The 14,291-nt window shown below is 52.4% G+C and overlaps 2 protein-coding genes across 2 annotated transcripts; one reads left to right on the forward strand and one right to left on the reverse strand.

The window, feature by feature from the left end:
• Positions 1-2,853: 2,853 nt before the first annotated feature.
• On the reverse strand, positions 2,854-6,155 carry POLR1C (RNA polymerase I and III subunit C). Its single transcript, XM_088524202.1, has 9 exons — positions 6,086-6,155; positions 5,934-6,005; positions 5,721-5,828; positions 5,046-5,178; positions 4,807-4,926; positions 4,473-4,625; positions 4,173-4,322; positions 3,535-3,651; positions 2,854-3,213 (listed from the first exon to the last, which is right to left on the reverse strand). The coding sequence occupies exons 1-9, from the start codon at positions 6,152-6,154 to the stop codon at positions 3,095-3,097; spliced, it is 1,041 nt and encodes a 346-aa protein (XP_088380328.1). The 5' UTR covers position 6,155; the 3' UTR covers positions 2,854-3,094.
• A 237-nt stretch (positions 6,156-6,392) lies between these two features.
• YIPF3 (Yip1 domain family member 3) lies at positions 6,393-10,991 on the forward strand. The gene is made up of 9 exons (XM_088524203.1): positions 6,393-6,490; positions 6,566-6,769; positions 6,856-6,962; positions 7,262-7,307; positions 7,736-7,828; positions 8,136-8,267; positions 8,825-8,938; positions 9,389-9,512; positions 10,496-10,991. Exons 1-9 carry the CDS (start codon positions 6,419-6,421, stop codon positions 10,615-10,617), a joined length of 1,014 nt encoding a protein of 337 aa, XP_088380329.1. The 5' UTR covers positions 6,393-6,418; the 3' UTR covers positions 10,618-10,991.
• Positions 10,992-14,291: the final 3,300 nt, after the last annotated feature.

A 14,291-nucleotide genomic window follows, 5' to 3' on the forward strand; every position in this document is an offset into this window, starting at 1 on the left:
CTCTGACCTCAGGTGTCTCTAACTCCTCTTCAGCCTGTGGCGTTTAGGAGTAATGCAAAAGGCAGAATAGTGCCCGTCTGCAGCGGGGCCACCCTAGTCCTAGTTGGGGCAGTGGTAACCAGGCTTGGCAGGGAACACGTCAGACACTCCCGCTGTGCCCGTAGGTACTTGTCCCTGGTGGACGTGGCTGCTGCTGACTCTGTTCCACCCGTGGCCTCCGAGGGCCTGGGCTGGGTACCAGGCAGCCGTACCGTGCTCTGGACTCGCCCCGAGTTCAGTCTTGTTAAGGTGCAGCTCCTCTCTGCAGGGAGGTGGGCACTGTCCTCACGTACATTCACGTGCCATGGGTCTTGCTCCGCCTTGCACCACAGGGAAGGCTCTTGCTTCATGCCAGCCTTTCTCAGGCACCCCTCAGGAGCAGGACAGGAGCATTTTTTTACCATGCCTTGTGGCTGGGTGTGCTAAGTGTGCAGGTATACAGAATCTGGAGCAGGAGCTGCCGCACCTGCACCCAAAGGGCTGAGGCCACCCTGGTGCTGTGGAGGTGACAGTAGCCTCTGTTTTCAACCGGTATGGTACTTGCTGGAGGAGTGCAGGGCCTGGCAGGAGGGAGGGAGGCAGGTTTCATAACACAGTTCACAGGGGGAAGGCTGCCCAGAAACTGGGTTTTGGAGGAGGTGGGAATCTACAAACCACTCCAGGCCCCCAAAGCTGGCTATTCTTACACGATAACTGATTCACTCAATCTACTACAACGTTAGCACAGTGGTACAGGAGCTGCGACGCTCTGTCCAGCACTAGCTGGCAGTCCTGCCCTCCATGAGACAGAGAAAGAAAAATTATGAGAGGGACAAAGGTCATGTCTCTGCTAGGGTGGACTGGACAGAAAAGCTGGGCTTTGAAAAGCATGGAGGGGGCTGAGAGGAAGAGCAGGCCTGGGAACGCCACTCACCTTGCTCTTCCAGCAGTTTCCACACTTCTCCTGGCCTCACTTTTTTAAACTCCTCAGCTAACATAACTCCTGGCTTTAGCAAAGGCTGGGTGTATTTATTGTGTTGTGGCATTTTTAACATTCTGTGACTTCATGCTAGACACAAGGGGTTTTTTAAATGGTTTTTAGAACCTTTTTTGTAGGAATGTTTAAATCTGAAGCTGTCTCTGAACTGGTTGTGTTACACCTCTGAATGTCAGTAAAGCTATTCCAGTTTCATACACATGGTGTCATTTTGTGTTATTCAATTTGCTTCCATAAAAGCTGAAGCCTTTCTAAGGGTCATTCATTCCTTGTCCCATCTGCTACACCGGAGGCACCTTTGCTAGGAGTCAGTGTAATTGGGGAATTGTCACATGCTGATAAGCAGGATGGGGATGCACCCTCCCACCCTAGCTAAATAAATTAGAAGACAAGGAAAAAGATATATTTAGAAATATTCATTGATCTGTCAGAGCTGGTTTTTCTACTGCAGCTAGTGAGGTCAAAGCTGAAAAGGTACGTGTTTACAAAGAACCCTTGGACATGGCTACAGCAGACAAAGCACACCTTGAAACCCCAAGGAAGGGCAAGTTCTAGGGTTTTTGCCTTATACTGAATGCAGGAGCTTGTAAGGACACATTAATAAAGAGTTTATAGTACCTCAGTCAGTGCAGGCGCATCAGTCAGTAGGAGGTGGCAACATCCCTCATCACGGTAAAGGAGTGAGTTCTTTCTCCTCTCTTTCTTCCACTGGGATAAGGTTGACTGAAGTAGGGCAGAGAGACAAGCTTGGCCTCCAGGATGCTGCTTTGCTTCCTCACTGTGTCCCAAGAAGGGAGGGCTTGGGTCAATCCCACATTTTGTTGTCTGTTTGAAGAACCTGATGTTCTCACGTGAATTTTTGTTCTCTGTGGTTGGAAGCTTTCTGAACGCTTCCAGCATGAATGACATTCCCACATGTGTAAGTGATCATTCAGGGTCACTTCTTCCCTAAATTCCATTCAATATGTACCAAACATCAAACTCTACGTAATTAAAGGTCTTTAGTGCTGGGGGATGGGAAATACCCTGGAATAACCAAAGAAAGCCCTAGAAAGCTGCCGAGGCTGCTGCTGTAGGCATTGGCACCACCCTCGCTATTTCTGTGAGGAACAACAGATGGCAGCAGTGCTGTAGTTGAGTTATTCAGCTTTAATTCTCTCAGCTTACCCTTTCAATAACCCAAGATGATTTGTTTCTTGCAAGAAAATCCTCCCTTACAAGTAAATAAAGGAGAAGTCCTCGAAGAGCTGGGCCTGAACACCTTCACTATTAGTCCCTGGGGGAAGCTGCTTCAGCTTGGTTAAACTGAAGCCATCCAGCTACAAATTACTCCTTTTGAAAAGGAATGGTAAAACCTGGATGAAGGCGCTGAACACCTAACCTCAGTCCTGAGCAGAAGGAAGTTCTGGAGGTCAGTGCTGGCACTGTGGCTCCTCGCACACACAAGCCGTGTTCTGCAGCACGGGACTGGCTTCGGCTCCAGCAAGCGAGAGCGTGAGGGAGACGCCGCGGCTGGCGGGAGCTTTAAGCCAGGAGGTGTGGGCTGCACAACGCGGGCCTGGCTGTTTCACTCCAACGCTCTTAAGCGTAAGAAGAATTAAATTAGGTCCTGCAGGATAGGCTCTGCAGCAGAGAAAGATGTGGCAGTGCAAGAGCATGGGTGAAGCACCTGCTGCGCTTCCCTTGACAGGGAAGCCACCAGTCCCCCAGGAACAAAAAACTGGAAGCAGAGCCCGAGTCTGCAACACGGCACAGTAGCAGGGGACAGGCCTGGTACTGGGAGCAAATGCTGCCTGCAAGGACACTGCTGTTTCTGCCCCACACCTCTTTAGGCCTGCTGGCACCTTCTTCTCTGTATATTAGGGTTTATAACTGCTAACAGTACAGAGGCACATGACTATTAAAAAATAAAGCCTTTAAGGGCTTCTCCTCAATGAGGCTCATTACAAACAGAAAACAGAGAGATGGTCCTGGGAATCTAACACACAGTTCCCAGAGCTCTTGCCTGCAGAGGAAGATCCAGCCCTGCAGGCAGCCCAAGGCAGCAGTGGAGAGATGCTCTGCTCAGCCGCAGCCTGCTCACTCCATAGGCACAGAGTCCAGCTCATTCAAGAAACGCTGGCACTTCCCCATCAGAATCTTGATGGCTTCGCTTACCAGCACGTCAGGAGGCAGGATACCCGTGGATTCCACTGAAACTGCAGGGACACAAGTCAGCACCACCACACGCTTCAGCCTACACCTAGCTGCAGCCTTTCTGCCCCCGCATCTTCCCTTACACAGCACTCCTGTCAGGCTAAACCTCCACAACCAGAGAGCTTACAGCATTAGCCAGCAAGCAGCACACACATCTCCAAAACAGCACCAAACCACAGGCTCAGCAACCACCCACTAGCATCAAATACGCCAGTGCTGATAATCGAGGAAGGAGAACAGATGAGAGCCGTGCTGGCCAGGCCTCTGCTCAAGCTGCGCCACAGCAGCCAGGCTCCCTGCTCCGAGCAGAAGGGCTCACTTACAGATGTAATGATTCCGCACTCTTGCCAGGCGCACAAGGTTTTTCAGACTCTCATGACGGAAAACCTCCCTGCTGAATGTGTCCAGTCGGGCGTTTGCTACTCTTGCCACTTTCTTTCCTAAAGCAAAGGAGACAAAACAGCTGGGCACCAGCAGCAAAGAGGAACACTCGCTTCCCACAACCAAACGGCACCCCAAACACGGACTCACCCACCAGCAAAGGCTGAGAAGTCACATATGTAAAGAATGAGCACATCCCCAACACAAAACTCTGACATGATAGAAATGGGCAACTCTGGCACAAACCCAAAACTTGTACGTAGCCTTGGGCAGGGTGCAGGTCATCCCACACTCAGCTGCTCGCTGCCCAGCCTGACACACACTGCTTGGAAGCTGCAGTAGGCAGCCACAGGGCTCTGCACCCAGACACACGGTACCTCAGCACTTGAGGGAAACCCCAGCTCACCCACAAACACGTTTGCACATGACAGCCCCTCATCCACAAAACCAGATTCAGTTGCTGACCAGCAAGATAACAGCACAATGTGGTTTTGTTTCTACAAGGCTTGGCTCTAGTCTCCAATCAGTCTCTGCTAAGACTCGCAAGAAACAAGGCACTTTCAAGCAGTTAATGAAGTACCCTTGATGTTCTGGACTTCAATGACTCCAGGGGAGAAGCACTTCTGCAACAACTCAGCTGCTTCATCCTCAATAGGCTGCAGGAGAGTGATGTCGGGAAGCAGCCGGTAACTCGCCGTGGCCACAGGAGAGAACTTGGCATGATCTTTACCTGCACAGGGAGGTAAGGGTGAGGAGAGGCCCCGCACAACAAGAACGCAACCAAGGAGGGAGCCAGCCTGCCACCACTCCCTCCACACATCCCTGTCCCAGCCCGAGCACTCGGGCACCCACTCCCCTCGCCCTGGGAGCCAGGACTCACCAATGCCCTTGACGCAGTGCATGAGCACATCTATCTCCTGGCCAGGCCGCAGCTGCGCGATGAGGATGTCATCGTGCACCGGTCGGAAGTCGGCATCGGGGAAGAGGTCTGGCTGGTTCCCCAAGGGCACCCATGTCATGTGTTTGCTGTACACTGTGAAGGGGAGCCACAAGCATCAGCCTCAGAAAGCTGGCTGCTGCAGGACTGCAGCTGGCAAAAAGTTTAGCAGAATAAGGGAATCGGCTCTCTCTGCTCATGGAATTCAGAGAACAGACCAACTCCTGTCTCCCAAGAGAAAAACAGCACGTGTTTTTAGGACATGGAAAGACCTTACCTTTGTGATTGATGTACAGCTCGTTGGGGTCAGATGACTCCTTGGCTGCCTGAGGGTTTCGGCTGCATTTTATTTTCAGCTGAAACTGCAGTGTATCAATTTCTGTCCCTTCTTCATCTCCTGGAAAAGGGAGAATTGCACAAGTCTCTGCAGAATCACACTTCGGTTTATCTGACCCCTAGATTCGTACTCTGGGGGCAATCTTCAATATTTCTATTTGATCGAAGGGACGCTCTCACCTTGGTTTCTGTACTCAAAGAGTCGAGGGTCAGCTCGGATAGGAATAAGGCCCAAACGATGAGCCAGAATCTCATCCTGCACAATGGATGTGTTGTTGTACACAAAGACTTTCTCTACAGCCATCGTTGGCACCTCAAGGACAGGAGAACAGATCAAGTCAGTACAAGATGACAGTCCAACTATAAATGACCAAAATATCCATCTAGAACACTCTTGTTTTCACTGCTCCTTCCCTCCCATAAATAGCTGCTCCATAGGCTCTTCTCACTAGTATTTCTGTCAAATCAGCCTACCTAGCACAAATACGAACAAGATCTCCCTCTATTCCCAGAGATTAATAAGAGTAATGGACAGGCTAACCTACAGTCACTACAAAGATGTTGAGTAACGTGTTCTTGAAGACCTACAACTGCTATAGCTCATGCAGCTCAGACCCCAGCTCTCTCTGGGCCCCTGACACACATACAGAAAAAGTTTTTACTTCACTTTTAAAACACACACAATGTGGGACTAAGACAGCACAGAACACACACACAAGTGGGGTCTTGCAGGCAGAGCTTAGCTGTCTGGCAAGGGCCTTGTCCGCAGGCCCTGCTGCAGAAACCCAGCAGGCAGCAAGTGTCAGGAGAGGGGTGGCTGGGGAGGACAAGCCCAGGACGGCCCCACAGCGGTACCTCGGCCAGCAGGATGCGGCGGAAGGCGTTGGCGATGGCCGCGTCGATGCCCACCATGTCGAACTCCAGCGTATCCTCCTCCTCACGCACCACGTCCACGCGGAAGCCCTGCCCGGGACACGCGCCGCGTCACCCCAACGCCTCAGCCCCGCCAACGGCCGCCCGCGGCCGGTAACCGACAGCCCCAACGGCCGCCGCTCGGGCCGCGCTCACCTCCTCGAAGCGCAGCTGGTCCCAGGCGTCGTCGTAGCCGGGGTAGTTGCCGGGGAAGTCCGTGGTGTGCACCTGCGAGGAGGCAGAAGGGCGGGCGCCCGTGAGCGGGGCGGCGGGCGCGGGCCGGGCGCGGGGCAGCCGCCCGGACTCACGTTGCGGACGCCGAACTCGCCGAGCACCACGCGCTCGCGCATCTCCTCCACGCCGCGCCGCGCCGCCATGACCACCACCGCCGCGCCTGCGCGGCTCGCGACACCTCCCTCGGTCACGTGCAGGGCCCGGCCCCGCCCACGCGCGGCGCGGCGCCTCCCCTCCCCGTTGCGCCCGTTTCTCCCTTCCCTCTGCCACTCCCAAGATGGCGGTACCGGTCGCCCGCGAGCGCGCGCTCTCGCGAGAGCGCGGCCGGCACCTCCACGTCCGCCGGTGCGGGGCCGCCTGTCACATCCGGGTGCCCGGCGCGGCGCCGGCGGCAGCAACGGGCGGCCATGGCGGGCGCGGCGGCGGGCGGCGGCAGGAGCGGCGCAGCCGAGTGGGGCGGCTTCGAGGACAGCGTGCAGGTGCGGCCGGGGCCGGGGCTCGGAGCGGGGCCGGGAGGGTCGCGGGTGGCGCTGACGCCGCTGCCCGCCGCGCAGGGCGGCGGCTCGGCCGTGATCGACATGGAGAACATGGACGACACGTCGGGCTCGAGCTTCGAGGACATGGGCGAGATGCACCAGCGCATGAAGGAGGAGGAGGAGGAGGAGGAGGGCGAGGCTGGTGCCGCAGACGATGAGGACAGCGAGTTCCTGGGCATGAAGGGGCTGCGCGGGCAGCTGGGCCGGCAGGTCGCCGACCAGGTGAGTGCGAGGGCCGCCGCGGGGCTCGGCCCGGCAGCCGCACGTTCCCCTCGCTCCCCTCCGCTCCCCGTGCCTTCCCTCGGCAGGTGTGGCAGGCGGGCAAGCGGCAGGCGAGCAAGGCCTTCAGCCTCTACGCCAACATCGACATCCTCCGGCCGTACTTCGACGTGGAGCCTGCGCAAGTGCGCGCCAGGTGGGCAGCAGCGGCGCTCAAAAAACTAGCAGGGCTTGCTGGCCTGGCAGTGAGCTCCCCATCCCTCAGTGGATCCCTCTACGTTTCCGTTAATCCCCCCAGCAAAGTTAACCTGTTGGCAGCAAGTTTGTTTTCTGCAGTCCCCTTCTGTGACCCTCTAGAAGGGATTGCTGTCCAGCAAGCCCCATGAAGCACAACAGGAAAACACTGGTGACTGGTGTATGGTATCTTTGGGGTTTTGTTAACCTTGTTGTTTTCCCCACTTTTGACGTCGCTCCGATGTGCTTTTCTGTGACCAGACTGCTAGAGTCCATGATCCCCGTGAAGATGGTGAATTTCCCGCAAGTGAGTTCCCTTTTGCTGAATCAGACTCTGTGGCTCAAGCAAACGTCCCACTGGCCCCTTGGAGATTTTAATTAGCCCATGTTACCTTAATGGGGTCCTGAGTATGTTAGGTGTTCATCTCCCTCAGTGTTTGCTGTTAGAAGCACCCTGGGGAAGAGTTTAAGTCCCTTTGTAACTTGCAGTGCTGGTACAGCTCTACTTCTCCAAACTTCACTTACTGCATTTACGCAACCTGTTTAACACCACTTTGGCTCCTATTCGTATACATTATTTTCCCCATCTCCTGTGGCCTGAATGGTCCTTCTCAGACCAGTAGCTGGTGGGTAGGTGATAAATTTTACCCGAGGCATTTGTTACATGGCTTGAGACGAGGAGCTTGGTGTTCAGGAGCACTAACCAAACCTTCCCTGGTCTGTTTCCTTCTGTAGAAAATTGCTGGCGAGCTCTACGGGCCCCTCATGCTGGTTTTCACGCTGGTGGCCATCCTCCTGCATGGGATGAAGACTTCGGACACCATCATTGTACGGCGAGTCCCGGTGATAGGCTGGGGTTTGTGCCAAGACCTGGATTGCCCTAAGGACACCAGAGAGGGAGAGGGAGTCTCTTCCATGACTTGCCGAGAAGCAGACTGACTGGAGGAAGAGCCTGTTAGCTTAGGGGTGGGAGGAAGAAAGCACTGGGAAGTCTCGACGCTGTGTTGCTGGGAGGGGTCACGTGGCATCCTGGATGCTGCTGTTCAGCAGAGGCTCTGGGAACTCCTGGAGGCGGAATTTGGGTACCAGCGGGTCACTTCTTGGCGTTCTCCTCACACTGATACTGTCTCTGCAGCGGGAAGGCACACTCATGGGCACAGCCATCGGCACCTGCTTCGGTTACTGGTTGGGCGTCTCTTCCTTCATCTATTTCCTGGCATATCTGTGCAACGCCCAAATCACGATGGTGCAGATGCTGTCACTCTTGGTACGTATGGATAGGGCTGCCCTAAGACCCAGGTTAGCGGCACCGTGCTTCAGCAGAAGGGCAGTGTGTGGGATCTTCCCATAAGTGTGAAAATCTTTTAAAGCAGTGGTCCCAGATGACTGGAGTCCTACTGTGTGGGGATAGCCTCAAATTCCAAGTTGCTCTTGTGACCTGCCCCATCCCAGGCACGAGGATAACTGCAAAGTGGCTGTTGCTTCATGAAGATCTCCTGCTTTGCACTTCCTCAACTGAGAGCATGGGGCTTCAAAACAGGAGGTTCCAATTTCTCTGGAAACAGAGGCTGACTTTCTCTGTTTCCCAGATCGCTATGATCTCCATCATCCCTGTGAATCCTCCAGACAGATAAGCCAGGAGTGAGCTGCTCCCATGGCATGCTGGCTTAGACATTTGGTGTGCTGGTTGACTCTCTGGCTTTGAATGAGTGTTAGGTGAAGCTCTGCCTCACTGCAATGCTGCAGGTTACTCATGCTTGTGACCAGTGGCCCTTCATGTCAACTGCCACTTATAACACGCATATTTTTGTTTTTTTTTTTCAGGGTTATGGTCTCTTTGGGCATTGCATCACCCTCTTTGTCACCTATAATATCCACTTCCACTCCCTCTTCTACATATTCTGGTTAGGTGTTGGTGGACTGTCTACACTACGAATGGTAAGGGACAGGGAGCCTGCTGTCCTCCTGCTCTGGGGAGGATTGGAAAGGGAAATGTCACTTGTTTTCTGTTCCTTGTGGAGGTAGTTCTTACTGCTGGGCAGCCAGGTGGGCTGCGATGAAGAACAGCCTGGTGCTCCAGGGTTGTTTGGCTGCTGGTGTCTGGCTAATATCCTCACCAGCTCTACTGGCTGCAGGAGCCTTGCTCCCTCACGGCCCCTGCTGCAGTGGAGAGGCCTGCCTGAGCATCTGGAACTCCTGACAGGGCTAGACAAGCTTCCCCTACATGAAACAAAATCAGATTACTTTGAACGTGGTGCTGTGAACTGCTGAAGGGCCTCTGAGCAGTGTTTCTGTTGGCTCTCCCCACTTGAGCCATCTGCCTGCGTGCTCCTGCCTGCAACACCAAGGCAGCAGGTGCCCTGTCCCTGATCTCCTCCTCTCTCCTAGGTTGCTGTGCTGGTGTCGCGCACAGTGGGACACACTCAGAGGCTCATTCTGTGTGGGACCCTTGCTGCTCTGCATATGCTCTTCCTCCTCTACCTGCACTTTGCTTATCACAAGGTGGTAGAAGGTAAGAAAGGGCAGGAGGAAGGCAGTGCCTGTTAGGTCTGGGGGAAGAGCTCTTTTCTCCTTCAAAAAATATGTCTGGTTTGGGGCCATCTGTGCCAACCTCCTATCAAGGAGTGGCCAGCACTAGATTTTAATGACTAGAGAGTTTCCAGATTCCTAAATGTGCCATTCTCTAGTCCATTTTTGAGTTTTGGCAAACAGTCCTGTTCATGATACTGCACAGAAGACTGAATAATTGGGGATTATAGCATGACATTAAAATCCTTTTAAATGTAAATACAGTTCTTTGAGAACAGATCCTTCCCAGATACATTCTCATGGCCAGGGTTTGGAGCCCCACTCCGTGGCTCTTGAGGAGATAATATATATTCCAAGCAGTTTTTTGAAATGATCTCCAGAACTGAGTATCAGTCTCAAGAGGGTAACTGATAAAGTCTGGATGGCACTTGGATCAGTACCTGTGTTTGCTGCCAAACCTGTTCTATGTTTACACTGCAGCAACACAAATTCCATATTGCATCCCCAGCTGCAGCTGCTCCTGATGTAAGTCTGCACGTGCATGTCAGGAAGGAAGCATCCAGTTGATCTAAGAGAGGCCAGGGTCTGTACTGGGAGGGATGAGGTGGGCAGAGGATTTTACCAGGCTGCCTTGGCAAAGCAGCATCCCTCAGCAGCATCTGCATTCAGGTCAGGAGGCAGGGGTTGGATTTGGCACTCTCAAGGTGACCTGAGCTCTGCTCTCCTGAGGACACAGTTTCCCTGCCCCAGGGGTAAGCTCCAATGTGAACACAGCGCTGTCTAGGTGGAAGTGTTTACTGCTTTATCTGAAGCCAAAGGCTGTCCATCATTTTGGGTTAGATGCTTCCTTCTATGTTTCCTGCATTCTAGGCCCTTTCATGGTCAGCCACTGGCCAGAGTGACCACCAAGAAATAAAGTTTGTATCTGATTCTTCCCACTCTAACCTTTTTTTCTACTCCCTGTAGGTATCCTGGACACATTGGAAGGACCCAACGTGCCACCCTTTCAGAGAGTTGCCAGAGACATTCCAGTTGTTTCCAATGCTCTACTGAACACAACAGCCAAGGCTGCGGCATTGACCCTGTAGTTTCACAAACCCGGACTTGCTTCCTTCACTACTTTTGGGGCTGTGTAGGGCAGTGTTACCTGCTGTCTCCTAGAAAGAGGACAGAACAACAGGAGTGAGACTTGATTTCATGTTGTTTTCCTGGACTTCTCTTTTGGGTGCCAGTTTTGGGCAGCAGAACGGACAGCACTTCAGTGGCTTGGAAGAATCAGGCTCTTCTCCAGCCCAGGTCTGGGCTGTTTGGGGTAGAGCAGTCTTGTTACTTGCGCGCTTAGCTGGGATTCCCAGCTCAGTTTGTTCCTTCTCCCGTTTTTGTGCTTGCTCCTATAAACCCAGGGCTATGCGCTCTGTTCCCATACTGGAGAGGGAAAAATTAAATTGTTGTTGGTGCTGAATGATGTCTTACCTTTGAGCCGAGTTGTGTAACAGGAGAGTGTGCTGGGTCCTTGTTCGTCTGTCTCTTCCCAGACTGAAAACAGATTTCTTTGCACTTCTGTCCTACTTCAAATATTCCATGTTACGTGGCCTCTCTTGGACAGCTTTTCAATAGCTGCCAAAAGGCACATGAACTTTTTAGCCTGCTGGGGTTTTTTGAAACAACACAATGCTGCACCCTGTCATCTCTTTCCTGTCATGCTCCAGCTGGATCCTTCTCTCTCCACTCACTTGGTCCAAGCTGGTGCCTCACTTCACTGTCGCCTTTTTTTCTTTGCACATGTAAAATTACATCGCTGTCCTGCTTCCACAGCACCTTTTGTTCTCATCTCCCTTCTGCCTGTTTCACTCTCTGGGACTGCAGCACAGCGTGCATACCGCTTTCTGTGGCTATTTCTGTTGCCCAGGCTAGTTCATCCTCAAGCACCTTGCTCTCATCTCTCCCAGATGCACGTTTTACCTCATTTCTCTCTCAGGTACACAGAGGCACCCTCCACATACACGGTCTGTTGAACGCTCTGGATCTTCCACTAGGCCCTAGGCCTAATTTTTTGAAGGGATTCCTGAGCCTTAAGAGAGAGTCCTTGACAAATTCTCCCCACTAAATGCGCTTCCATAAAGTGAGAAGCAGGAGAGCCTACAGTGGTAATAATGAAGTTGGCACATTCAGCTCCAGCATCCGGATGCAGGAACACACCAACAACTATGTGGAAAAGGAGCAACCCAGGCTAGGCTTACCTGAACTTCACCATTGCACAATCTGGGTGCAATTTTTCCTCACTGGTCTAACTTGTACTGGTCCAAAAGTAGAAAGCTGTTAGCTGATACGGAGTTTTCAGCTTTTCTCTCTTCCAGTAGTTCTGGATGACTGTGAGAGAGGAGCCAGCCTGAGAGTTTTCCCTCACACGCAGACTGAAGAAAGCCAAGGACCTTCCCTCTTTTGGTGTTCCCACAAATGAGCATGTGGCACAGGGCATCTCGGGACCACGCTCTTTGGCCCTGTGCCTGTGTTGGTGGTAAAGGACGCAGCCATAGCAGCATCCAGCCCGGAGGCACGTGCAAAGAAAGCGAGAAAGACGGTGCCGCTCGGGCCTACTTCAGTCTTCTAGCTACCAGCCCGAGCGTTATAACTCCATCGTGCCAGACTCCAGCCCAAGAGTTACAACTCCATCCCTGCCTTTAATGCTGTTAAGTCCTGCTATGGTTGTTGGAGCAAATCTAAATTCTCCCTCCTTTCCCTTTGAGGAGGGGTAGCTCTACGAGAATTGAGAGCCCCCTTTTATTTTTCAGATGAACTAAATATATAAGGTTTAGATTAAAAAGTTATATATATATATACACACACACAAGTCATAAAACGTGAATATATAAAAGCATGCTGTGGCTGCTCTCTCTCTGCACAGTGTGGGATTGCAACCCTTTTTACAGTCCTTGCTTGTTATACTCTGTCACCTCGTCATTTCAGGTTGCAAGTAGGCAGCTCCCATTTGCTTTTCTTCCTGTACCTAGTCTCGCTCTAGCTGATGGGCCACCTTTTTATTCTCCATTTATGTGTTAACGATTTATGTCATCAGGGCAGAGTCAACTCTCCTTCCCGGTGCCCCACAGAGTAAATAATAAACTACCTTCCTCAAACCTGCTGGGTAACTACACATGACAAGGCACTAGTGCCTAGCTCTTGACAAAATGCTCCTCCTGCATCCTCCTCTGCGCAGGTTTAGTGAGCCAAAGCCTTGGCCCCTTAGCTCCTGCTCATTTTTCCCTCGTGTATCTGAGCACAAAGCAAGGCAGGGGATTTGTCTCCCCAGAGCACTGCTGCTATAAGCAGCAGGCAGGAGAGATGAACTTGAGAAGCAGCCCCATGCTCTCAAGTAATGCTTCAGGGCAGGGAACTGCAGGGAGACATCTCCCCAGTCTCTCCTGCAATCACCTCGCCAAAAATAGCATGTTTAATGAAGCATTGGTCATTTAGTGCCTGGAGGTAATTATGAGGTGAGACTGAGTGCAATTTTGCACTCAACCTGTGCTGATCCGTGGCTGGCATTTATTGGTCATCCCCCTGTCGGGCACGCCAACATTCAACCTATTCCGCTGGACAAAGGATCCTGTCCCTCACTTGGACCAGTTGATGCAACTTGCCTGCTCCTTGAAAGCCACCACGTGTACAAGCTGTGCACAGCTGGATACAGGCACAAGCTGTCCATGTCGTGATACAGATGTGTTGCCAGGCCTGGGGACTACTCATGGTTTAGCTTGCAGGTGCAATATGAAACCCATGCGCATCCCTGTGCAAGACAGAGGAAGAGGGATCTGTAGATGTTTCTAGAGAGCAGCAGTGGATTATTAAGACAGCACAGTCACATCTATGTTGTAAATCAGACACTGCAGCCAAAGGGTTAAAGTTGACATCCAAGCCAATATTTCTATCAGCTGCTCCCCCTTGGTCTCATATCAGGACATAATGCACAGCCCTTGGCTCAGGTGACCTGCTCCCTCCATTCCCAAGGAGAAGAATTAACGTTCCCCCTCCAGATCCTATTTCCACCTCACTTTCCATCTCTTCTCTCCTGCCCTGGCCCGCAAACAAAGCAGAGGAGCCTGGGTTTGTGCCTTAGTTACCCACTGGACTGGAATTTACTGGAGCGTTGCTATACACAGCAGCCAAGCTTGCTCCTTAGCAGATTAGTTACGTGCAGAACGCTGCCTACTTATGTAGTTTAACCTAATTTCCACATCGCTAGCTTCCTTTTTCAGCTCAGTGGAGCTGAAACCACAGAGGCCCTGCTTCCCATTTCTCTCCAAGTGCAGGAGTACCAAAGGGGGGAGGATAACCCCCCTGCTCTGTTTCTGTGAATGAAAATGAGGTCAGCTGTACCCCTGACATTTCTAGGCAGGTAGAGAGTTAGAGGCTGTGCGCTGCAGAGGTAAGCAAGCCTGCACCACTTTCCATCTTCTACGAGCTGCCTCCTTGCCCTGAGCAAGGGTTGTGAGCACAGGCAAGTTCTCTCCCTTACCATGAGCATCAGGCATGTCCCTGCTGCCCAAAGAAATGTCTGTGTCCCCAGCTTCCTTGTTCTGCCAGGTCCCATCAGTGTTATTCCCTGGTGAGGGAAAAAAAAAAAAAAAAAAAAACAGCAGAAGGATAATACATGACCCTATTTCCTCTGCTTCTCTTGCATGCCCAACCATGGTCAAGAACCCTTTCACGTGCTGCCCCACTTCTCTCAAAATACCTCCAGCTAAGAGATACCTCTCAGAGA

The sequence above is a fragment of the Tinamus guttatus genome, unplaced genomic scaffold (genome assembly GCF_059628265.1).
Source record: "Tinamus guttatus ecotype Peru unplaced genomic scaffold, ASM5962826v1 Tinamus_guttatus_pri_ptg000208l, whole genome shotgun sequence".
Classification (NCBI taxonomy): domain Eukaryota; kingdom Metazoa; phylum Chordata; class Aves; order Tinamiformes; family Tinamidae; genus Tinamus; species Tinamus guttatus.